At 38.6% G+C, this 24,312-nt stretch overlaps 2 protein-coding genes across 4 annotated transcripts in view; both read right to left on the reverse strand.

Moving 5' to 3' along the window:
- Positions 1-16,906, reverse strand: part of mpzl1l (myelin protein zero-like 1 like) — a 32,993-nt gene extending 16,087 nt beyond the window's left edge. The window contains exons 1-3 of one of the 2 annotated variants that reach the window (XM_062048967.1): positions 16,737-16,906; positions 8,311-8,492; positions 1,035-1,245 (exon numbers count right to left, since the gene is read on the reverse strand). In XM_062048967.1, coding sequence (XP_061904951.1) covers positions 1,035-1,245; positions 8,311-8,492; positions 16,737-16,809 — 466 coding nt within the window. In that variant the 5' untranslated portion in view covers positions 16,810-16,906. The remainder of the gene's footprint in view (positions 1-1,034; positions 1,246-8,310; positions 8,493-16,736) is intronic. The other variant, XM_062048968.1, reaches the window with a different exon arrangement.
- Positions 16,907-23,157: 6,251 nt separating this feature from the next.
- The window catches only part of rabep1 (rabaptin, RAB GTPase binding effector protein 1), a 47,647-nt gene continuing 46,492 nt past the window's right edge, over positions 23,158-24,312 (reverse strand). The window contains exons 16-17 of one of the 2 annotated variants that reach the window (XM_062048970.1): positions 24,088-24,204; positions 23,158-24,015 (exon numbers count right to left, since the gene is read on the reverse strand). In XM_062048970.1, the coding sequence (XP_061904954.1) occupies positions 23,914-24,015; positions 24,088-24,204 (219 nt within the window). In that variant the 3' untranslated portion in view covers positions 23,158-23,913. The remainder of the gene's footprint in view (positions 24,016-24,087; positions 24,205-24,312) is intronic. The other variant, XM_062048969.1, reaches the window with a different exon arrangement.

The following is a 24,312-nucleotide window of genomic DNA, read 5'->3' on the forward strand; positions in this document are numbered from 1 at the left end:
CACTTTATAGCCACCCGAAAAAGTCAGCGCCGCTATGATTGGAGATGCTTACCGTTCACATTTGAACCAATACGGTATCAATTACTGGTACCTGGGAATCGATACCGGTACTCAACTGTAACAATTTTCGGTACTTCTGTGTGTGTTAATAAATAATAATTGTTTTTAGTAAAAAAACAAAAATCAAATTTTTTATTGCAAAATTTAAATAAGAGCTAATTATGGTAACTGATATTCAGTTGTTATATCTTGTTTTATTATCACATTTCTGAGTCTCATTTGCAAATCAAGTTGCAAATCCAAAACATTAGATGGCAGTTGTGTATAGTTTATGGTGTGTTTAGTTTTTTGATGCGCCCTAAAAAGTGTTAATACTGTAATTAGTGTACCTATTATGCACCAGCTGTTTGATTGTATTGTGCGTTTTAGTTGCAGTTTTCATTCATTTGGAGGTGTTGAAATCGCCATGTAAAATTGCTAATGCTAATCAGTAGCATGTCAATAGCAAAGCCAATGTATATTAGCTTCAAGCTAGAGCATTTTTCGAAAAGTGGAGCCTTACTTTACTTACGTTGGAGCGTTTTTTGAGTCAATGTCTTGGTTTGCATTGAAAACTGCAACATTACCTCAAGGTAGTTTGGCTCTCAGTGCTGCTGGAGTGATGGCCAAGTGCGAAGAACCGGACTAGCAGCCTTTTGCCATCGTTAAAGACACTGGCTACTTTTCAGATGTACAGTACATTTGCCAGGTGTGTACAAACTACAGTTACATTTACATTTTGATAAATAAAAGATAAATAAGTTATCAGTATCTGTTTGAAAAAAAAAATTGTGCATCCCTCTTATTTATATTCATTATTTAGTCTTAAGTTCTTTTGCAGCTAGTGCATTCTGGGTCCTGCTAAGAATGTTGATGCAGAAAAATCACAGCAAGCCATCACATGCATGTGTACGCCAACAAGAATGCACCCGCCTGACAACCAAGGAAAAGATACGTCTTATCTCCATAAGGAAGAAAAAAAGTCAACCATTTACCTCTCGACACCACCCGCAGCTCAACACGAGCCTGCGTCCCCGAGATGTCCGGCGGATTCTTTACGGCGCAGAAGTAGGTGCCGTTGTCGCTGAACTGGGTCGGGTTGATTCGTATCGAGGCGTCCTTCTTGTTGATGTCGCCAACGAATTGCACTCGGTCTTGGAACACTTTCGGGTCTGTGTCCGCTTGGTTGTTGGAGAAGTAGAAGAACTGCCAAACAATGGATAGGGACAAGTTCGTCATTTATTAAAATGTAATGCTATTTATCTGCACAGTAATACACGGTGTAAGTTTTGTTTTTTTTCCTTAAAAAACACATAAGACGTCATTAAATATTTTTTGACTTCAGCTCAGTGTGACAATAACCATAGACTGGGTGCACAGTCCCACATTGGAAAGGGTCTGACTTCTCATTAAAAAGGCCCAATTATCAAGGTCTTAAAGACCAAGGTAAAAACAAAATGCCCACCCCTTTCCGCAGCGGACCTAAACCCTATCAAAAAAAAAAAGTGGATAAACAACTTAACTAATAACTGCACAGTGTATAAGTTAAATACATTACTAATTATAAAAACATTGCACAGTTTTTCCAGGAATTCTTGATGTTGCAACCTGTAATTTCCCGCAAAATGCAACCAAATACTGCGAAATATGCGGCCTCGCGACTTTGTCCAAGTTTATTTGATAAGTACTTATTTTTCAGCCTGAAAATTAGTAAATAAATATTTGTAATTAACACATGGTTTCATCTTACTTGAAAAGGTTGTAAACTATAAGTAGGTTAGGTACAATTATTGAAACACATTAAAATCAAGAGTAAGACGACTAATTCAGTGTTAATATCTGAATAGTCCGCGGGCCCCTCTGTCGTGGAAAAGTTGGGCACCGAGGTCAAACAGTTTACAAACCACTGAACTAGATTATTAAAAAATTATAAATAGGCATGGATTACAGTTGATGACAATAACATTTGAGTTTATTACACATGAGCAACATTTTCTTTAGGCGAGCAATAAAGTTAATCTTAGTCTAATAATAATGTATTTATTTATTTAGTATTAATGGTACTTTGTTTAAAACTATTATTTTGTAATATATTTATGTCATTATTTGATTGCTTATATTTCCGACAGTAATAAATAACACATCAAAATCTGTAAGCAAAGTCTATGTGATTTTATAAATTGCTAGTTGTGAAATTACCCAATGCATATTAATCATGAAACCACAATTATTAGTCAGACCTGTATCATTCAGTCAAAATCTATAATCACAATTTTATGAATTTGTTATTAATGTTTTAAGTGGTCCTTTTCATCTTAACCTCAAAAAGCACAGAATTTCAACAAAAATTGAACAACAAATACCGTATTGATGTTTTACTCGTTTTATACCAAAAATAGACACCATCCTTAGTGCCTATTTTTGTGTGGTATAAAAATAAGTAAAAATACCAAAAATAGACACTATCCTTAGTGTCCATTTTTTTGTGGTATAAAACGAGTAAAACATCAATACGGTATTTGTTGTTCAATTTTTGTTGAAATTCTGTGCTTTTTGAGTTTAAGATGACAAGGACCAGTTAAAACATTAACAACAAATTCATAAAATCCCACATTTAGTCCAGGCATTTTAGGCAACAATCACAAAAAAGCCTGCAAAATCCCAGAAGGACTCATTACATAACCAACTGTCTTAACACAACAAAAATATGTATGTATACGGTATTACGTTTTTATTTTATTGATTCATTTTCACAATTGTTTATTTTACAATTACCTTTAAATAGCTATTTGATATAAAACAGGTATAGTACATAATTAAAAAAAATAATTCCAGCAATATTACGCCATCATCCTGAATGTTCTCTCTCTTTTACAGCATCCTCAAAGTTGAAATAGTTCTACTTTATTGTAGTTTTGATCGCCGCATAGGAATAACTACTAGTTCAAACAAAGTAATCTTTTTACAGGAGGAAAAAAACAAGCAGATTCGTTATGGAATGATATTTCAAGCTCTTTAAAAACGTCTGTGTAAAGTTGGAGCTGCTATGGACGAGCCAAGCTGTAAAACATTCTAGTCTGGAGGAGAAACACGAGAGGGTGACGCCATCTGCGTTATCCACCAGCATGCTGGCATGACAGCTCTGCGCAAACATTGGTAGGTCTGGGCTCTTGTGTTGTCACTTCAGCAGCAGGTGCTATGTTTGACAGCAAATGACACAACAAATAGACGACGCCTACATCCTGTTCCTGATCCACAAACCTCCGAAATGTCTAAGTATTTTTTGCCACTTCGCCACAAAAGAGTACCGTTGAAAGCAAAGATGAGGAACAATAAATGGAACTTATTGCAACATATCGGAAGGGGTAGCAACCATAGCGGCATATCTCTGTCCCAGCTGGTAAAACAACAATCAGTCACTCATCATGAAATATGTCCTCATGAAAACCGGAGTCCTCTGCAGTGGACATTTGTTTTTGTTTTCTTTGTTTTGTCAGCGATTAACACTTACACAAATATCCACAGCAGAGGACGCTGGTTCTCACAAGGTCATTTTTATATATTCGAGTTATACCCGCGGACAGCTATCGCCAAAATTTCAGATGACACTCGTAGGGCTGGGCGATATATCGAATATACTCGATATATCGCGGGTTTGTCTCTGTGCGATATAGAAAATGACTATATCGTGATATTCGAGTATACGTTCTCAGGCAGTTGCTTTTAGCTGCAGAGTGGCCGTGCCAGCAACCTGAGGGTTCCTGGTTCAATCCCCACCTTCTACCAACCTAGTCACGTCCGTTGTGTCCTTGAGCAAGACACTTCACCCTTGCTCCTGATGGGTCGTGGTTAGGGCCTTGCATGGCAGCTCCCGCCATCAGTGTGTGAATGTGTGTGTGAATGTGGAAAAAGTGTCAAAGCGCTTTGAGTACCTTGAAGGTAGAAAAGCGCTATACAAGTATAACCCATTTACCGTATGAAAAAAATTGTCAACAACAGAAGGAGATAACATCCGCAGGAACCTACCACATCGCTAAGGACATACACTATTTGATTTCTTATTATGGAGCTCATTTTTAGTTGACAGTTATTGAAATATCTTGTGTGACACCATGCACAAAAGTGCACTTTATTTGTTTTAGTGGCGTTCTGTACAAAAAGTGAACTTTGATTTAGTGTTGTTTTGATATGTCATCTTAGTGACATCATGCACCAAAGTGCATTAATAGCTTGTTTTAAAATGTCTGACAATCTTGCACTTTCTGTTTTGAAATTACATGAATGTTTGTGCCACTACTTAACTGTTTAATAAATACAGTTTTGATAAATTGACTTAGTTGTGATTTCCCTCTCTGCATGAAAGTTTATAATGAGCATATATTAATGCAGTATGAACAAGAATGTTTTAATATAGACACATAGAATCATCATACTGCTGTGATTATATGCATCAAGTGTTAATTCAAGACTAAGGCAAAAATATCGAGATATATATCGTGTATCGTGACATGGCCTAAAAATATCGAGATATTAATAAAAGGCCAAATCGCCCAGCCCTAGACACTCGTGGCTTTTCGGGACAGCAAGGCTCCCAGCAGACTCTCTGCAGTTTGCGCTTTTTGTCAGGGACATTGAGCAACAGAAGTAAAGAGTATGCATCAATATATGCATCACAGCAAAAAATGTGATGACGTCATATTTACCAGGGCCCTAAGCGCACCCCCCGCCACCACAGGTATCTTGGCAATCTAGAGGAAACCATGCAACTACAATATTTTTAACAAAGTAATGTAATAATAATGTACAGAATACACTTTGGAGAGAGGACAGCGATGGTTCCTTCTTCTCCGTCAAACACCATCAGCAGCTTCTCTATATTTTCATGGATAAATGTCTACTGTATTTTAACATTCGACTCATTCTTCTTCAGTATGTAGTAGTGCTCCGCTCTAATTGGCTACACACTCGGTCATGTTTTTGATGATTTATTTAGTTAATTCAATGAATATAATTCGCTTCTTCTCAGCACTTTCTTCCTTCCCATGGTTGTAAATTAGCTATGTTGATCTCTAGCTATACGCCCAAGTCGCCGACATGAGAGGCTAGCGGGCTGACTACCGAGCTAAAAGCCATCACTGCTCCAGAAGTTGTCAGGGAGTGAGGTTAACCAACGTACACATGGCCCAGCCATACTGTTTGGCCTCCGTAAACACCACTTTCATCCGGGTCACGGTCCATGCAACTACTGAGCTAAAAGCACAGGCTACCAACTCAATCGTCAGAACTGCTCTTGAAGTTTTTAGGGAGCGAGGTTTAGCGAATAATATATGACCCGGCCACAATGGCCGGCCTCTGTTACTCTAGCGAGTAAGACCAGATGTTTTTGGTGGATCGTACTGTGACATTGGCTCAAGTTTTTGCTCGCAACTTAAAGCATAACAATTAGCCGAGAGGCAGCTCTTATCTCAAAACACTCTTAAGTTGAGGAAATAATATTAATAATAATAATGAATTGCATTTGTAACGCACTTTACATTTGTTAAAATCTCAAAGTGCTACAAAGTATTAAAAATAAAAATAGAAAGTAAGAATATATAATAAAAAATTAAAATAGAAATGAAATCATGACACACACTAGATAAACACTAGATAAAACAGAAACATAGATAAAAATAGAAATAAGAGCATGAAAGCACTGGATAAAACAGATAGGCAAGCAGTGCATTTAAAAACAAGAAGGCAGAGAAATTAGATAAAAGCTGTGCTAAAAAGGTGGGTGAGGTACCACCAGTGTTAATTTTGGCGGCAGTTTTTAATTTAGTTTTAGTCGTGGTCTTTTGACAAAAATGTGTTTTAGTTTCAGTCATATTTTAGTAATCTAAATTGATTTAGTTTTAGTCTAGTTTGGGTCAACTAAATTCCTCAACACTTTAGTCGACTAAACTTACAATACATTTTGTTGACTAAAATATAAAGTATAAAACACAATGCATCTTTGACGTTGTCTTGATACCACTTATATTAAGGTTATCAAAATGACTGTACAACGTATTAAATACACTCTGCATAACTTAGCATATACAGATGCATTTCAATAAATCTGAATATGGTGCATCACATTATCCATCCATCCATTTTCTACCGCTTATCACTTTCGGGGTCACTGGAGCCTATCTCAGCTGCATTCGGGCGGTAGGCGGGGTACACCCTGGACAAGTCGCCACCTCATCGCAGGGCCAACACAGATAGACAGACAACATTCACACTCACGTTCACACACTAGGGCCCTTTTAGTGTTGCCAATCAACCTATCCCCAGGCACATTATTTCAGAATTAATTCAGACTAAGAGACTAATTTAAGCCTCATCATTTATTTCATTTAATTTCCGAACGTGCATTCAAGAGAGTGTTTTATGAAAATTGTCGAGCAGATCCTCTGCCATTTTTTTTAAGCAAAAGAGCTGGGTAGAGCTAGGAGCATGGCTGGGTACAACGTATTCACTTGCCTTGAGCGGAAGTAAAACTAAATTATGCGCAGTGCGTACACTTGTATTAAAATAATAGTATTTATTTAACAGGAAATAATGGAAACGGAACATAAACATGTATTTGATGCTCAAACCTTAAAATTAAGAAGGTACTGAGAGCTGCTATAATTCAGTGTTACATTATTTACATACACAACGTTGTATACATGAATTGTTGGCAATTTGGAGTGCATAACCTAGAGAAATCCTATTTTTAATATTAAGTAAAATAACATTGTAACTATTTTCTGTACCATCAGTAAAGTGTAATGTGTACATTTTATCATGAACGTCTACTATTTATTTAGACAATTATTACAACAACAAAATATCACTGATCTATAGTTCGTTAAAAAAAAAGAAGAAAAAAAGAACGCTTTAAGCGCCAGTGTACAGTGCATGTTTATGTTCATATGAAGAAATAAACTAGTTGTATTCTATGTTGTGTATGACTACACTGAGTGCATAATAATTGGTGTCATCTTGGCCACCGTCCCGTGTAAATAGCAACCAGTGTTAAAGAGTAATATATATCTATATAGATAGATAGATAGATAGATAGATAGATAGATAGATAGATAGATAGATAGATAGATAGATAGATAGATAGATAGATAGATAGATAGATAGATAGATAGATAGATAGATAGATAGATAGATAGACATGTCTCACATGGCTGTCTTTCTTTGTGTGTTAGCTTGAAAAAATGAAATATGTTCTTTTGGGTTGTCAAGTTGTGCAATTAATATCTGAACAGTGTGGCGAGGACATCATAAAGTGCACTGTTCAGGTATCTTGCTTAGTATATCGGCGGGTAAAATCGCTGCATCATGGCGTACTACAAAAGTACGAATTTTTCGGACAAGTGGATATGATGTAAGCGACCTTGCTCCTGCTCTACCATCTTTAATAGTAACAATAATTCAGTACAATATGAGTTATTTCAAAATATTAGCTTCGGCCTACTTACTGTTGCGTAGACGTCCCGATGGTTAGCCTGCAGATGGCGCTTCAAGTTGGGTTGTATTTTTATCGGAGAAAATGGAGCCACAAGGTTTACAAGTTGTTTTGTGAAGTGCGTCCATGTGTTCTCTTCTCTTTCTTACCAGTGTAAAATATATTTTGTATTGACGTCTTTTATTGCATCTGTTTTCCAAGTGAAACATCAAAACAGTGTCCATTTTAAAGACGCTAGTTTTGATTAAATACCCTTTGGGCTTTTCCACCCTGTCCCACATGCAACTGTGATTGGCTATTTTCTCACACCCTACCTACAGACAAAAATAAATATGATTGTATTTCGTCTTTGTCAATCTTTTCATCTCGTTTTTATTTGTTGACTTAATTGTCAATTTTGTCACTGTTTTAGTCAACGTGCTTTTGTTTTAATTCGTCAAAGGAAAATGGTTGTTGACGATTGTTTACTCAACAAAATTAACACTGGGTACCACTGTACTTTATTTTCCATGTTCCTATAGTCCTCCTATAGTCGCTGAGTCCGTAGTCGACAAAAACAAGTAACTATAAAAAATAACTTTAAAAAAACATTTAACAGCTGTGGCTGTAGGCAATGTCTTGATGTGTTTTAGTACCGACTCCTTAGCTATGGCGCTGCATGCACTTTAAAATGTGGCTGCTACTCTGTTGGGGGTGAAACCAATGTGTGTTAAACTGTTGTTTACAACCAATTAATCCGCTTCTAGGAAGTTGCTGTTAAAAAACCGGACACAGTGTGAACTCACCCCATGCGCCGCTTTGGAAAACTGTGTGTCGGGCTGATTGGACTGGAAGCTCCATGACACCGTAATTTTGGCGCTGACCACTTCGCTGGACTTAAAGGTGCAGCGGAGAACTCCGGCGGTCCCGTTCTCCACTACGATTTCCGAGTCGGCAAAGACCTCGACTGCCAGTGACGGTTTTGACACTAAAAAGGAGGAATAACATAAAATGGTTAGGGCAATCAAAACAACAGGATACGTTGTATAAAAAAAAACTATTCTAAAGTTTTTTTAACCTGTCCTGTCCAGCCACATGGGCAAATAATAATGTTGATGGAGATGCCCATATATCTACTGGACACATTTACTTTAGAAAAGAGAAGTGTGGGATACAGTGCATCCGGAAAGTATTGACAGCGCTTCACTTTTTCCACATTTTGTTATGTTACAGCCTTATTCCAAAATGGAAAACATCTATTTTTGTCCTCAAAATTCTACACACAATAGCCCGGGGGTCAGCAACCCGCGGCTCTTTAGTGCCGCCCTAGTGGCTCCCTGGAGCATTTTTAAAAAGGATTGAAAATGGAAAAAAAAAATTGTTTTAGCATGTTTTTTGTTTGAGGACAAACATGACACAAACCTTCCCCAATTGTTAGAAAGCCCACTGTTTAATATGTTTGTGTGTATGCTTTACTGATGAGAGTATTTGGTGAACATCCTTTTGTCCTACTAAATTTGGCGGTTCTTGAACTCACCATAGTGTGGACTGTGACGCAACAGTTTGTTTACATGTAAAATCTTTCACTCCTTCTTTGTCTCATTTTGTCCACCTAATGTTTTATGCTGTGCGTGAATGCACAAAAGTGAGCTTTGTTGAGGTTATTGACTTGTGTGGAGTGCTAATCAGGCATGTTTGGTCACTGCATTATTTCAAGCTAATTCGATGCTAACATGCTGTTTAGGCTAGCTGTATGTACATATTGCATCATTATGCCTCATTTGTAGGAGCTAATTTAATATCCTTTACTTCTATCCTCTTTGTATATAATTTAGTTTTGCATGTCAGAATCAGAATACCTTTATTGTCATTGTACGGAAACAACAAAATTGGACAGCAATCCAGCTCAGTGCTTTTAAAACAAACCTACATAAAATAGTCTTAAGACAACAACAATAATAAAACAATTTAAAAGCATAGTAAAATGTTTAAAACATATTGCACAGCAGATCTCTATCAGAGGTAAGCAAGTAATAAAGTGGTGAGTGTTCAGGTAGGTGCAGAGTTTAGGGCAATAACAGCTCTAGGATAGAAACTGTTTTTCAGTCTATTTGTCCTTGCTTTGATGGTCTTATAGCGCCTCCCTGAGGGCAAGAGTTCAAGCCAGTGGTGACCTGGGTGGGATGAATCCCTGAGGATGCTGTTTGCTCTCCTGTTGCAGTGTCTCTTATATAGGTCCTCTAGAGATGTAAAAGGACATGCAGTGATCCTCTGGGCCGCGTTGTCTCATGACACATTATCTGTATGTAATATTGGCTGCATTTCATATAGTCATTTTGATAGTAGGCTATTATAGCTAATATAGACACTTACGTTATGTGTTGCCTCCATTATAAGACTTATATAAGGCTTTTAATTTTTTGCGGCTCCAGACAGATTTTTTTTAGTATTTTTGGTCCAATATGGCTCTTTCAACGTTTTGGGTTGCCGATCCCTGCAATAGCCCATAATGATAAAGTGATTTATTTATTTTTTGCAAATGTATTAAAAATACAAAACTAAGAAATCACATGTTCATGATCAGGTGCATCCTGTTTCAACACACCTGTCTACAGTATATATAAGGTAAAAGGTCCTGACACTTGACTGTGCATGGCAGAGCACAAACCAAGAATGCAATTGGCTGTAGACCTCTGAGACAGGATTGTCTCGGGACAGAAAGGATAAAGAAAAATATCTGCCTCCTTGAAGGTCCCAATGAGCACAGTAACCTCCATCATCCATACATGGAAGAAGTTTGGAAACACCAGGGGCCGTACTTATCAAGCTTCTTAGAATTACTCCTAAGAAGTCTGCTAAGAGTTGACTTAAGAGTAAATAAATTCTTCGCTGAAAGCTGCACTTAAAAGTTAGTTATCAAGCGTCTTACTCACACTTTCAGCGAAGTGTAGGACTGAATCTTAAGTGTCACACTCAGAGCTGAATTACGACATTACTATGTGCCGTAAATGGAATTTTAGGTGACGTCATTTCTGTGTCCATAGAAATGACCAATCACGGAAGGGAATCCGTTGTCTAAGAATAAAGAAATATCTTGGAAATATTTAAGTGGACAATGGGAGTGTATATTTTGACAATAAACTACAAAATAATACAAAACAAACTAGTCCCCGCCGGCACTCACGCTACCGCTCCCTCTCTTCTATCGCCCACACACTCACTGACGTCACTCACCTCACGGCCACACACATACGCTACTGTCATAACATTTTCTTTCCAATTCATTAATTAGGCAACTAATTTGAAACTGGTGTGGGTGGCTCTATATATACTAGCCCACTGCAGACACATGCAGAAATCAACAAGGAATCGAAAAGTATTAAATCTGTGACAAAAATAATATCCGCTCTGTCTAAACGATACCGTTTGATCAGCTGCTCGTCATCAAAAAAAACAAAACATTGTTCCGTTCCCTGAACGTTCGCACACGTCTCTCTCACCTCAGTGCCATCCCCTGCTGGCAACTCCTAACCACTTAAGACACCTCTGAAGGTCTCTTAAATATCGTGGAGAGTAGGAGTGATTCTTAGACTTAAGAACGTTGATAAAAAGCTTTTATTCTTATGTTTGAGAGTAGGACTAAATTTCGCAAATTCTCAGGACTTAAGTGTAAAATGGCACTCTAAGAAGCTTGATAAGTACGGCCCCTGGCCAAGAGGGCAGCAGCAAGGTTACATTAATAACAGTAAACAACACATAAAACATAAAATTACCAACATTAAAACTTGCTCACATGACACATGTGCATACAGACAAGGTAGACTGCAGTCCTTTCACAGAAGCTTTAAACTCATTCAACGTAACAAGGGTTTGAAGTTGAATATTCGATTGTAGATTATTTCAAGCCTTCGGTGCTGAAAACCTAAATGCTTTCTCGCCCAGTTCAGTGCTTACTTTGGGGACGACAAATTGCAGAACATTCATTGAACGAAGATTGTGACTTCCTTGTTTCTTTGTTAAAAGACAAGACAGATAAGATGGAGTGATACCCAGAATGGTTTTGTAGATGAAAACATACCAATGATTGAGGCGTCGAGCACATAAAGATGTCCAGTTAACCATTGAGTAGGTTAAATAGGATTGTGTGAAAGTCGAAACTGCCCAAAATAAGTGTGCCAAACTTGTGGCATCGAATAAAAATACTTGAGGCTGTAATTGCTGCCAAAAGTGCATCAACCAAATTTCACATTTTCATTATGGGGTATTGTGTGTTGAATTTTGAGGACAAAAATTAACTTTTTACATTTTGGATTAAGGCTGTAACATAACAAAATGTGAAAAAAGAGAAGTGCTGTGGATACTTTCCAAATGCACTGTACTTCTCTAGTTGCATTATTTATATATAACTTTATTAAAGGTTAGAATATATTTATCTTTTGGCGCAGCAGGAGGTGATAGAAAGAAGAAAAAAAATAAAGACGGAGGAGGAAATTGTGAGGACAAAAGGTGGCCAAACAGAGAGACATCAATAACATAACCACATCAGCAGATACAATACGTAAAACATAATTCCAGTATGTATGAATATATATATATATATTTTTTTTTCACATATGGATATGTATATATTTTATATACACAGTACAGGCCAAAAGTTTGGACACACCTTCTCGTTTCAATGCGTTTTCTTTATTTTCATGACTATTTACATTGTAGATTGTCACTGAAGGCATCAAAACTGTGAATGAACACGTGGAGTTATGTACTTATCAAAAAAAAGTGAAAACATGTTTTACATTCTTGTTTCTTCAAAATAACCACCCTTTGCTCTGATTACTGCCTTTGCACACTCTTGGCATTCGCTCTATGAACTTTGAGAGGTAGTCACCTGAAATGGTTTTCACTTCACAGGTGTCACAGTTTTGAGGCCTTCAGTGACAATCTACAAGGTAAATAGTCATGAAAATAAAGAAAACGCCTTGAAATGAGAAGGTGTGTCTAAACTTTTGGCCTGTACTGTGTATATACAGTATATATATATATATATATATATATATATATATATATATATATATATATATATATATATATATATATATATATATATATATATATATATACACACACACACAGGTAAAAGCCAGTAAATTAGAATAAAAATTGAAATTGAAAAACTTGATTTATTTCAGTAATTGCATTCAAAAGGTGTAACTTGTACATTATATTTATTCATTGCACACAGACTGATGCATTCAAATGTTTATTTCGTTTAATTTTGATGATTTGAAGTGGCAACAAATGAAAATCCAAAATTCCGTGTGTCACAAAATTAGAATATTACTTAAGGCTAATACAAAAAAGGGATTTTTAGAAATGTTGGCCAACTGAAAAGTATGAAAATGAAAAATATGAGCATGTACAATACTCAATACTTGGTTGGAGCTCCTTTTGCCTCAATTACTGCGTTAATGCGGCGTGGCATGGAGTCGATGAGTTTCTGGCACTGCTCAGGTGTTATGAGAGCCCAGGTTGCTCTGATAGTGGCCTTCAACTCTTCTGCGTTTTTGGGTCTGGCATTCTGCATCTTCCTTTTCACAATACCCCACAGATTTTCTATGGGGCTAAGGTCAGGGGAGTTGGCGGGCCAATTTAGAACAGAAATACCATGGTCCGTAAACCAGGCACGGGTACATTTTGCGCTGTGTGCAGGCGCCAAGTCCTGTTGGAACTTGAAATCTCCATCTCCATAGAGCAGGTCAGCAGCAGGAAGCATGAAGTGCTCTAAAACTTGCTGGTAGACGGCTGCGTTGACCCCGGATCTCAGGAAACAGAGTGGACCGACACCAGCAGATGACATGGCACCCCAAACCATCACTGATGGTGGAAACTTTACACTAGACTTCAGGCAACGTGGATCCTGTGCCTCTCCTGTCTTCCTCCAGACTCTGGGACCTCGATTTCCAAAGGAAATGCAAAATTTGCTTTCGTCAGAAAACATGACTTTGGACCATTCAGCAGCAGTCCAGCTCTTTTTTCCAGGGTCAACGCAGCCGTCTACCAGCAAGTTTTAGAGCACTTCATGCTATAAGCATAGACATCTAAGCATAGCCTTTGGCTATGATCTGGCACGTTTATATTTTATATGTTCATTAATGTGCATTAATTGTTGCATGTAAAAAGATGACAGGCTTCACAGTGTCTTGGCTGAATGAGCAGGTATCGGACACCTCAGTCTCCTTAGACTCTCTTGGTTGCTTTGTTGGGTCTGCTCCTGTCTCTGGCCATGCTCCCGCCACCCCAGCAGACGATGGCGTGGAACACCGCAGAGGCCACCACAGTGTATATGTTTCTTTGACTTTTTATTCATAGCTGTATGTAGAAGTGGCTGGTTCCATCAGCTTTGCTCTTTTAATGTCTTTAATGTCTAGGAGTTGTTTTTTCCCTTGGCCTCAGTCTGGACCCCCTCTCCAGGGGCCCAGGTTTAGACCGATTTACCTGTATCTCACCTTTTTTGTAAGGGGCGCCGGAAGTTGGCAGACCCGTCAGCGATCCTGTTCTGTCTCCCTGTAATGTTTGTCTGATCTTGAATCGGATTGTGCTGAAAATTTTAATTTCCCCTTGGGGGATTAATAAAGTATTTCTGATTCTGATACAATTCTAATAACCTACTCAGTGGCCTAGTGGTTAGAGTGTCCGCCCTGAGATCGGTAGGTTGTGAGTTCAGAACCCTGCCCGAGTCATACCAAAGACTATACAAATGGGACCCATTACCTCCCTGCTTGGCTCTCAGCATCAAAGGTTGGAATTGGGGCTTAAATCACCAAAAGTGATTCCCGGGTGCAGCCACTGCTGCTGCCCACTGCTCCCCTCACCTCCCAGGGTGTGATCAAGGGTGATGGGTCAAATGCAGAGAATAATTTCGCCACACCTAGTGTGTGTGTGACAATCATTGGTACTTTAACTTTTTTAACAAATGGCGACTTCCTATCAGGAGTTTTATTATACATATATGAAAAGGCCTACCGTATTTTTCGGAGTATAAGTCGCTTCGGAGTTTAAGTCGCACTGGCCGAAAATGCATAATAAAGAAGGAAAAAAACATGTATAAGTCGCACTGGAGTATAAGTCGCATTTTTTGGGGAAATTTATTTGATAAAACCCAACACCAAGAATAGACATTTGAAAGGCAATTTAAAATAAATAAAGAATAGTGAACAACAGGCTGAATAAGTGTACATTATCTGACGCATAAATAACCAACTGAGAACGTGCCTGGTATGTTAACGTAACATATTATGGTAAGAGTCATTCAAATAACTATAACATATAGAGAACATGCTATACGTTTACCAAACAATCTGTCACTCCCGATCGCTAAATCCCATGAAATCTTATACGTCTAGTCCAGTGGTTCTTAACCTTGTTGGAGGTACCGAACCCCACCAGTTTCATATGTGCATTCACTGAACCCTTCTTTAGTGAAAAATAAAATGTTGGTTTTTTTTTCAAATTCAAGACAAAGTTATATGTTTTTGGTAACACTTTAGTATGGGGAACATATTCTAAGTAACAAAGACTTAATTTAGAGTTATTTGGAAACCAGGGGAACATATTCTAAGTAATAAAGACTTAATTTAGAGTTATTTGGTTAGGGTTAGGGTCAGAGGGTTAGGGTTATAATAAGGCCATGCCGAATAAGGCATTAATAAGTACTTAATGACTAGTTAAGAGCCAATATGTTACTAACTTGCATGTTAATAAGCAACTAATTAATGGGGAATATGTTCCCCATACTAAAGTGATACCATGTTTTTTTACTGGTGCATAAAATGAACCATGCATGAACATCACCTTGTTCAAACAACAAAACCAACACAGTGCATAAACTCACAACAAATTACACACCTGCAAACCAGTAAGCTGTTGCCGTATCCGTAACACGCCGATAGGGAGAAGTTTGTATTTACACGATGAGTCGGGTGTGTTTTGACCTCCGCCGAACCCCTGAGGCCGACTCACCGAACCCCTGGGGTCTGATCGAACCCAGGTTAACAACTACTGGTCTAGTCTCTTACGTGAATGAGCTAAATAATATTATTTGATATTTTACGGTAATGTGTTAATAATTTCACACATAAGTCGCTCCTCAGTATAAGTCGCACCCCCGGCCAAACTATGACAAAAACTGCGACTTACAGTCCGAAAAATACGGCATTTGTGTATTTAGCGGGACGAGTGAAATTTAAGACCGAGAAAATGCGGTCGTTTATAAATTATTTAATGTTTCTCAAGGCCCGGAAGCAAATCTGTCACGGACCGGTGGTTGGGGATCTCTGCTGTACCGTACTGTTGTAGTGTAAACTGCTGGGAAAACAGAAGTTGTGTGTTGGTTTAGCAGGGCAGTTTCGCAATATGACATGGAGAATTAGTCACCTCTCTCTAGATTCAAAGCAGAACCTGCAGACCCGAAAGCTTGCGTATGCAAACTGTCTGTATATTATTGGTAATATTACTAACATCTCTCATGTACTGGGCTGCACACCTTGAGTTAATCCCCAAAATATAAACCAGATTGCATTGTGCATGTACAGGAAATGCTACATGACTATCGCTGTGCTTTGTGGAAGATGTATTGGTTACACAACACACCATTGTGTACATGTAACGTTCAATGACCAGATGTGACAGAGTGAGGATGTCGATGCTAAGCTAATGCAATACATCTTTTATATGGAGAATTGCTATTGGACGACACGTAGACGGGCAAAAACTCGTCATTTTCGTCCACCTCTTGTCGCCGAATGTTCGAGTATGTTTACTGGGCGGTGCTCGATAAAAAACGGTAGCGGACCGTTCGGCGTGTGTCCAACTCATCCATTGCGGGGTTTTTGGGGGAACGACAAATGCCCATTTTCGTGCGAGCTGTGCGACGCTTGAACGGCTCAGGGCGGCAGCTCGCTAGCGTCCATCAAAGCTTGTTTGTGTTTTGGTGGACGTTAAGTACTATCTTCAAACAGCGTCCTCCCTTTTTCGAAGACTAATTCCAGCGACATTGCGTCGTGCTGATATTGGTTTTATATTAAAAAAAACAAATAATAATACATAATATATTGTGGAGGTGTTGTTAGCAGGGAAGGTGATATGTCCTAATATCCACACCTAAAAGAAAAAAAATCACAACCATACAAATGCAACATTATACACCGTGTTAACAGCCCTTAAATGTCCTCACCTGACAGGACACAAAACACAAATCCAGTCAATATAAGGCTCCTGGGAAGAGTATTTGTCCATTTTAGCTCCATTGTGTTGTTGGAAATGAGACTAGTTTCTTCTTGGCTTTTTTTTTCCCCCCAGCCTTGTCGTCCAGAGCATTGTCTTCTTCGCGGGAGGGAGGTCCAAACACGAGGTGTGTACTTGGCCGCCCCCTGTCGGCCACCGGGGTGCATTGCATCAATCTGTTGCGCGGTTAGAGCAGTGTTTTTCAACCTTTTCGGGGTTTTTTTTCATTGAAAAAATTCTGAGGCACACCACCAGCAGAAAACATTAAAAAAATGAAACTCAGTAGCCGATATTGACAGTAAAAAGTCGTTCTCACAATTGTTGGGTATAAATTGTATGTAAATAATTCAATGTATATATACCCTGATGATTATCTTGTGTGATGACTGTATTATGATGATAGTATATATCTGATAGTATATATCTGTATCATGAATCAATTTAAGTGGACCCCGACTTAAACAAGTTGAAAAACTTATTCGGGTGTTACCATTTAGTGGTCAATTGTACGGAATATGTACTTCACTGTGCAACCTAGTAATAAAAGTCTCAATCAATCAATCAATCAATTCAAACTATAACCAAACATGCATCACTATAGCTCTTGTCTCAAAGCAGGTGTACTGTCACATCACACCATGACTTATTTGGAGGTTTTTGCTGTTTTCCTGTGTGTAGTGTTTTAGTTCTTGTCTTGCGCTCCTATTTTGATGGCTTTTCCTGTTTTGTTGGTATTTTCCTGGAGTAGTTTCATATCTTCCTTGAACGCTATTCCCCGCACCTGCTTTGTTTTCGCAATAAAGACTATTTCTGTTGTGCGGACGCTATATCCTTCTTTGTGGGGACATTGTTGATTGTCATGTCATGTACGGATGTACTTTGTGGACGCCGTCTCTGCTCCACGCGCTGTAAGTCTTTGCTGTCGTCCAGCATTTTGTTTTTGTTGAATTTGCAGCCAGTTCAGTTTTAGTTTCGTTTTGCATAGCCATCCCTAAGCTTCAATGCCTTTTCTTAGCGGCACTCGCCTTTTGTTTATTTTTGGTTTAAGTGTTACAAACCCCGTTTCCATATGAGTTGGGAAATTGTGTTGGATGTAAATATAAACGGAATACAATGATTTGCAAATCCTTTTCAACCCATATTCAATTTAATGCACTACAAAGACAAGATATTTCATGTTCAAACTCATAAACTTTATTTTTTTTTGCAAATAATAATTGACTTAGAATTTAATGGCTGCAATACGTGCCAAAGTAGTTGGGAAAGGGCATGTTCACCACTGTGTTACATGGCCTTTCCTTTTAACAACACTCAGTAAATGTTTGGGAACTGAGGAGACACATTTTTGAAGCTTCTCAGGTGGAATTCTTTCCCATTCTTGCTTGATGTACAGCTTAAGTTGTTCAACAGTTCGGTGGTCTCCGTTGTGGTATTTTAGGCTTCATAATGCGCCACACATTTTCAATGGGAGACAGGTCTGGACTACAGGCAGGCCAGTCTAGTACCCGCACTCTTTTACTATGAAGCCACGTTGATGTAACACGTGGCTTGGCATTGTCTTGCTGAAATAAGCAGGGGCGTCCATCCATGGTAACGTTGCTTGGATGGCAACATATGTTGCTCCAAAACCTGTATGTACCTTTCAGCATTAATGGCGCCTTCACAGATGTGTAAGTTACCCATGTCTTGGGCACTAATACACCCCCATACCATCACAGATGCTGGCTTTTCAACTTTGCGCCTATAACAATCCGGATGGTTCTTTTCCTCTTTGGTCCGGAGGACACGACGTCCACAGTTTCCAAAAACAATTTGAAATGTGGACCTGCAGACCACAGAACACTTTTCCACTTTGTATCAGTCCATCTTAGATGAGCTCAGGCCAAGTGAAGCCGACGGCGTTTCTGGGTGTTGTTGATAAACGGTTTTCGCCTTGCATAGGAGAGTTTTAACTTGCACTTACAGATGTAGCGACCAACTGTAGTTACTGACAGTGGGTTTCTGAAGTGTTCCTGAGCCCATGTGGTGATATCCTTTACACACTGATGTCGCTTGTTGATGCAGTACAGCCTGAGGGATCGAAGGTCACGGGCTTAGCTGCTTACGTGCAGTGATTTCTCCAGATTCTCTGAACCCTTTGATGATATTACAGACCGTAGATGGTGAAATCCCTAAATTCCTTGCAATAGCTGGTTGAGAAAGGTTTTTCTTAAACTGTTCAACAATTTGCTCACGCATTTGTTGACAAAGTGGTGACCCTCGCCCCATCCTTGTTTGCGAATGACTGAGCATTTCATGGAATCTACTTTTATACCCAATCATGGCACCCACCTGTTCCCAATTTGCCTGTTCACCTGTGGGATGTTCCAAATAAGTGTTTGATGAGCATTCCTCAACTTTATCAGTATTTATTGCCACCTTTCCCAACTTCTTTGTCACGTGTTGCTGGCATCAAATTCTAAAGTTAATGATTATTTGCAAAATAAAAAAACGTTTATCAATTTGAACATCAAATATGTTGTCTTTGTAGCATATTCAACTGAATATGGGTTGAAAATGATTTGCAAATCATTGTATTCCGTTTATATTTACATCCAACACAATTTCCCAACTCATATGGAAACGAGGTTTGTAATTTAAAAGTTCCACAAACATAAACGTACTCACACACAGTCACAGAATGGCCGCACTTTAAATATGAGTAAGCGACTGCCACCACCACAAAATGATTAGCCTTTCAGGTTAGCGTCACCTCCAGGGAGGAGGCTTGATACCGCAGCACATCCTAGGTGATCCAAAGTGTAAATTTAAATATCATGAAATGATTGCACTCACCGGAGATGTCTTGTTGAAAGTGGTGCCCTATGTACATTTACTGATCTTATTTTAGAAGACATTTATGGATTGTGGACATGTATCTCCGGTATAGCACGCCAACTTTTAATATAATTAGCCCAAAAGGTGTATTTAAAGGCCTACTGAAAGCCAATACTACCGACCACGCAGTCTGATAGTTTATATATCAATGATGAAATCTTAACATTGCAACACATGCCAATACGGCCGGGTTAACTTATAAAGTGCAATTTTAAATTTCCCGGGAAACTTCCGGCTGAAAACGTCTATGTATGATGACGTATGCGCGTGACGTCAATGGTTGAAGCGGAAGTATTCGGACACATTGTATACCAATACAAAAAAGCTCTGTTTTCATCGCAAAATTCCACAGTATTCTGGACATCTGTGTTGGTGAATCTTTTGCAATTTGTTTAATGAACAATGGAGACTGCAAAGAAGAAAGCTGTAGGTGGGATCGGTGTATTAGCGGCTGGCTGCAGCAACACAACCAGGAGGACTGCACTGCACTCTAGTCCTTCGCTTTCACGTTCCTCATCCACGAATCTTTCATCCTCGCTCAAATTAATGGGGTAATCGTCGCTTTCTCGGTCCGAATCGCTCTCGCTGCTGGTGTAAACAATGGGGAAATGTGAGGAGCCCTTCAACCTGTGACGTCACGCTACTTCCGGTACAGGCAAGGCTTTTTTTAATCAGCGACCAAAAGTTGGGAACTTTATCGTCGATGTTCTCTACTAAATCCTTTCAGCAAAAATATGGCAATATCGCGAAATGATCAAGTATGACACATAAAATGGATCTGCTATCCCCGTTTAAATACAAAAAATTCATTTCAGTAGGCCTTTAACATCCATTTTTGTCGTTTACTCAATAAATCCAGGTTATTGTTTCCCTTTTTCTTCTGGTCTTTTCCAGAAAATAGAGTTTTTAAAAAAAATTGTGGTAATAATTACCATGAATGGATTAACGTGGACCCCAACTTAAACAAGTTGAAAAACTTATTCGGGTGTTACCATTTAGTGGTCAATTTTACGGAATATGTACTGTACTGTGCAATCTACTAATAAAAGTTTCAATCAATCAATCAAAGGCTGTCCTCCTGTAGTCACTAAGAAAGAAGGTCCATAATGTGTAGTTCGGTGAGCTTCCCATTTAATAACATGAAATGTTACGAAACAAGACATGACTGTACTGGTAAGTGAAATAAACAACTGCTGCTGAAACACAAAGGAGTTTTAAGTGCGTGCAAGAAGTTTCTGTACATCGCCGCATTCATCTTTCCCTCTATCTTGACTAGTCTCCCAGTTCCTGCCGCTGAAAAAAACAACCCCACAGCATGATGCTGCCACCACCATGCTTCAGTGCAGGGTTGGTATTGGCCTGGTGATGAGCGGTGCCAAAAGTATTCAATCTTTGTCTCATAAGACCAGATCATTTTTTGGGGGGTTTCTTCTTTCTAGGGAGGGCGTAACAGACAATAATTAAGAAGCACTTATCTAAAATGGCGTGTGGACAGTTGAATTGATAAAGGTGAAGAGTAGTTTTCTTTGCCAAGCTCCGCCCACTATGAATAGGTACACATAACTACTGATCAATTCAGCACTTCAGGGTGTAATCATCATTATTTGTAAAAAAATTATGTGATTAAGATCCGAATTTGCCAAGCCAAATTATTCAAGTTTTGTGTTTAACATTTTGTGGCAAGCCATCAGATCAAAGTTTCCTCCGCAACTAATCAGCGCCCATCTGTCTTGTCGGTTTCATTTTAACTCTGGCTTATTTGGTTTGAAGGAGTTGCTAAACTACGGCCCCTTTTTAGCCTTAAACCGGCCGATTCAAACCAAGATAGCCGACTTCCTGTTTATTTTCAAATATGGTTTCTTGAGACTTTTACGTGCGTCCTCTCATGATAGACGTCGCCACGGATTTTTGTGATAATATGTGAATCTGTTAGTAGGGGGTGCATTTTTTTTCTCCTAATTTTTAAAGGGCCGCTACTAAGTCAAATTTCAAATTTCATGTTCGGGCCCTCAAAAATTGTCAAGTTGTTCGTTTTCCCGAGATGCAAGAATAGTTGGAGTGGACATCGGATGACTATAAAAAAGGTACAAACAAAAAAGGTGGAGATAAACTTGGCTAAGAAACAAAACGACCACAAAGGCAAAACTATGGACAATAAACAAAAACTTACTTGGAACGCAGGGAACTATGGCATGGATTTCAGAGGTATAATCAGGTAACGTGGGTGTCAAGGAGGTAATGTGGCCAGACAGACTGCCTGGCAACTGAAAGCTTAAATAATACCGACATGATTAGCGACAGGTGCGCGAGTGCAAAACGTGAGACAGGTGAAACTAATGGGTCGCTATGGTGACAAAACAAACAAGAGTGCACAAAGAGTCCAAAAACCAAACCGAACATAACCAAAACAAAACATGATCACACAGACGTGACAAAAATATATTTTTCGCCGGACCTGATGCGCCTGCAAAAATTGTTGAGTTTACATACATAATAATAATAATTAAAAAAACAATTTCAATAGGGCCTACTAACATTGGACATGATAACATTGAACTTTTGAACACTTTTTCCAGTTACAATATATTACCAAAGATAATCGTTTTTTTCTTCTTGGTTGCCACATACACTACCGTTCAAAAGTTTGGGGTCACATTGAAATGTCCTTATTTTTGAAGGAAAAGCACTGTACTTTTCAATGAAGATAACTTTAAACTAGTCTTAACTTTAAAGAAATACACTCTATACATTGCTAATGTGGTAAATGACTATTCTAGCTGCAAATGTCTGGTTTTTGGTGTAATATCAACATAGGTGTATAGAGGCCCATTTCCAGCAACTATCACTCCAGTGTTCTAATGGTACAATGTGTTTGCTCATTGGCTCAGAAGGCTAATTGATGATTAGAAAACCCTTGTGCAATCATGTTCACACATCTGAAAACAGTTTAGCTCGTTACAGAAGCTACAAAACGGACCTTCCTTTGAGCAGATTGAGTTTCTGGAGCATCACATTTGTGGGGTCAATTAATCGCTCAAAATGGCCAGAAAAAGAGAACTTTCATCTGAAACTCGACAGTCTATTCTTGTTCTTAGAAATGAAGGCTATTCCACAAAATTGTTTGGGTGACCCCAAACTTTTGAACGGTAGTGTATTAATTTGTATTTTATTTTTTTTCACATGAAAAAGTAATATTAAAAGTAGTGGTGTCATGTTCAATGCAGAGAACATTGGGAAAATATGTTGTTTTAAGTATCTTAAAAATTACAATATTACCAAAAAAAACCTAACAAAAACAAATTAAATGTAACCACAATAGTATGAGGTTAAATTAATTACGACCATAAAACATTTTTTGGGCAAATCAATTTTCTATTTAATTATTAAAAATGTCTTCTCCACAATAGTTTATATTATTGCAGGGTTTTGTTAGTAGAAAATAAAAAGGCACAGTTGCACACTTCAGTCGATATTTTATTGACCAAGTTAGTATTTGAAACTATGAATTAGGTATTTTTAATAATACTCAATATTATTCCAGTTATTATAAATTAATTTTAGGTTTACAATGTAATCTTAATGCAAAAAAACCCCAAAAACATGTGAACAAGTCAAAGTAAAGAAATAAAACCACAAATGGCAAATGTGTGTTTCTTCACTGTATTTTTGCATATTTAAAAAGAAGGAGCTTCAGAAAAGCACAACACAGCAGCTCGCACGGCTTTTTGCGTTCATCACGGTGAGTCATGTGCAGGTTTTTTACATTGCCAAAGTATTTCCTTCGTCTTGTGTTATAAGGTTGTGTACAGGTGGGAAAATGTCACATACAAATAGCCAGAAAAAGGTGAGTTGAACAATGATGGACCAATCTGACAGAAAAGAGAAGCAGCACAGCAAAAATGCTTTTAGATGACAAACTTTTTTTTTTTTTGGTTGAGCTCATTGGACAAATAAAAGTTAGTTAATAGTTCTATCTACAGTAGGAACATCCACAGGGAGACTTTCATACACACACATGTAGTCTTTACATGTTTTATTAGTGTTCTTCATAGTCTCCATTGTGATTGAATGTACAAAAAAAAAAAAAAATTAAAAAAAAAGGCCATGGGCTCCTTGTGCCGTCACTGGTTATGGAGGATGAGGAGGCGGGGCTTGGAAGTGTCAGATCAATAATGTTAGTTGGGATGGAGAAAGAGGTGGCGAGGGCGGGAATGTGATTCTGAAGGCAGTCCATGCGCACGGATGTGCTATCATGTCTCCGGAAGCTGGTTGATATCAGTCAAGTTGGTGTCGTTGAGGATTAATCGGATTCCATCCAACGAGTCGGCCTGCCGTATTCGCTCCAGCTTGACCTGGGAGCGTGGACAAGCGTTTAAATGCACGGCGACGGCGTTTGTGTGTGTGTTAAAAACAGGACTCGTTACCTGAAGGGTCTGAGAAAGCTTCACAAAGTCCTTCTGGACCTGCTCGCTGACGTCCAGCTCCGTTTGCAAGCGCTGGGCTTTGTCCTTCTCTTCCAACACCTGACTCTCTAGCGCCCCCTACAGTCCACACAAATGCGCACTGTGAACTAGCTAGTTAGGTAGTTTAGGCAAAAAAAAAACTGTAGGGGCAAAATAAGTAATTTTGTCTCCTTTGCAGTACGGTGC

Source organism: Entelurus aequoreus, linkage group LG05, assembly GCF_033978785.1.
Source record: "Entelurus aequoreus isolate RoL-2023_Sb linkage group LG05, RoL_Eaeq_v1.1, whole genome shotgun sequence".
In the NCBI taxonomy this organism is placed as follows: domain Eukaryota; kingdom Metazoa; phylum Chordata; class Actinopteri; order Syngnathiformes; family Syngnathidae; genus Entelurus; species Entelurus aequoreus.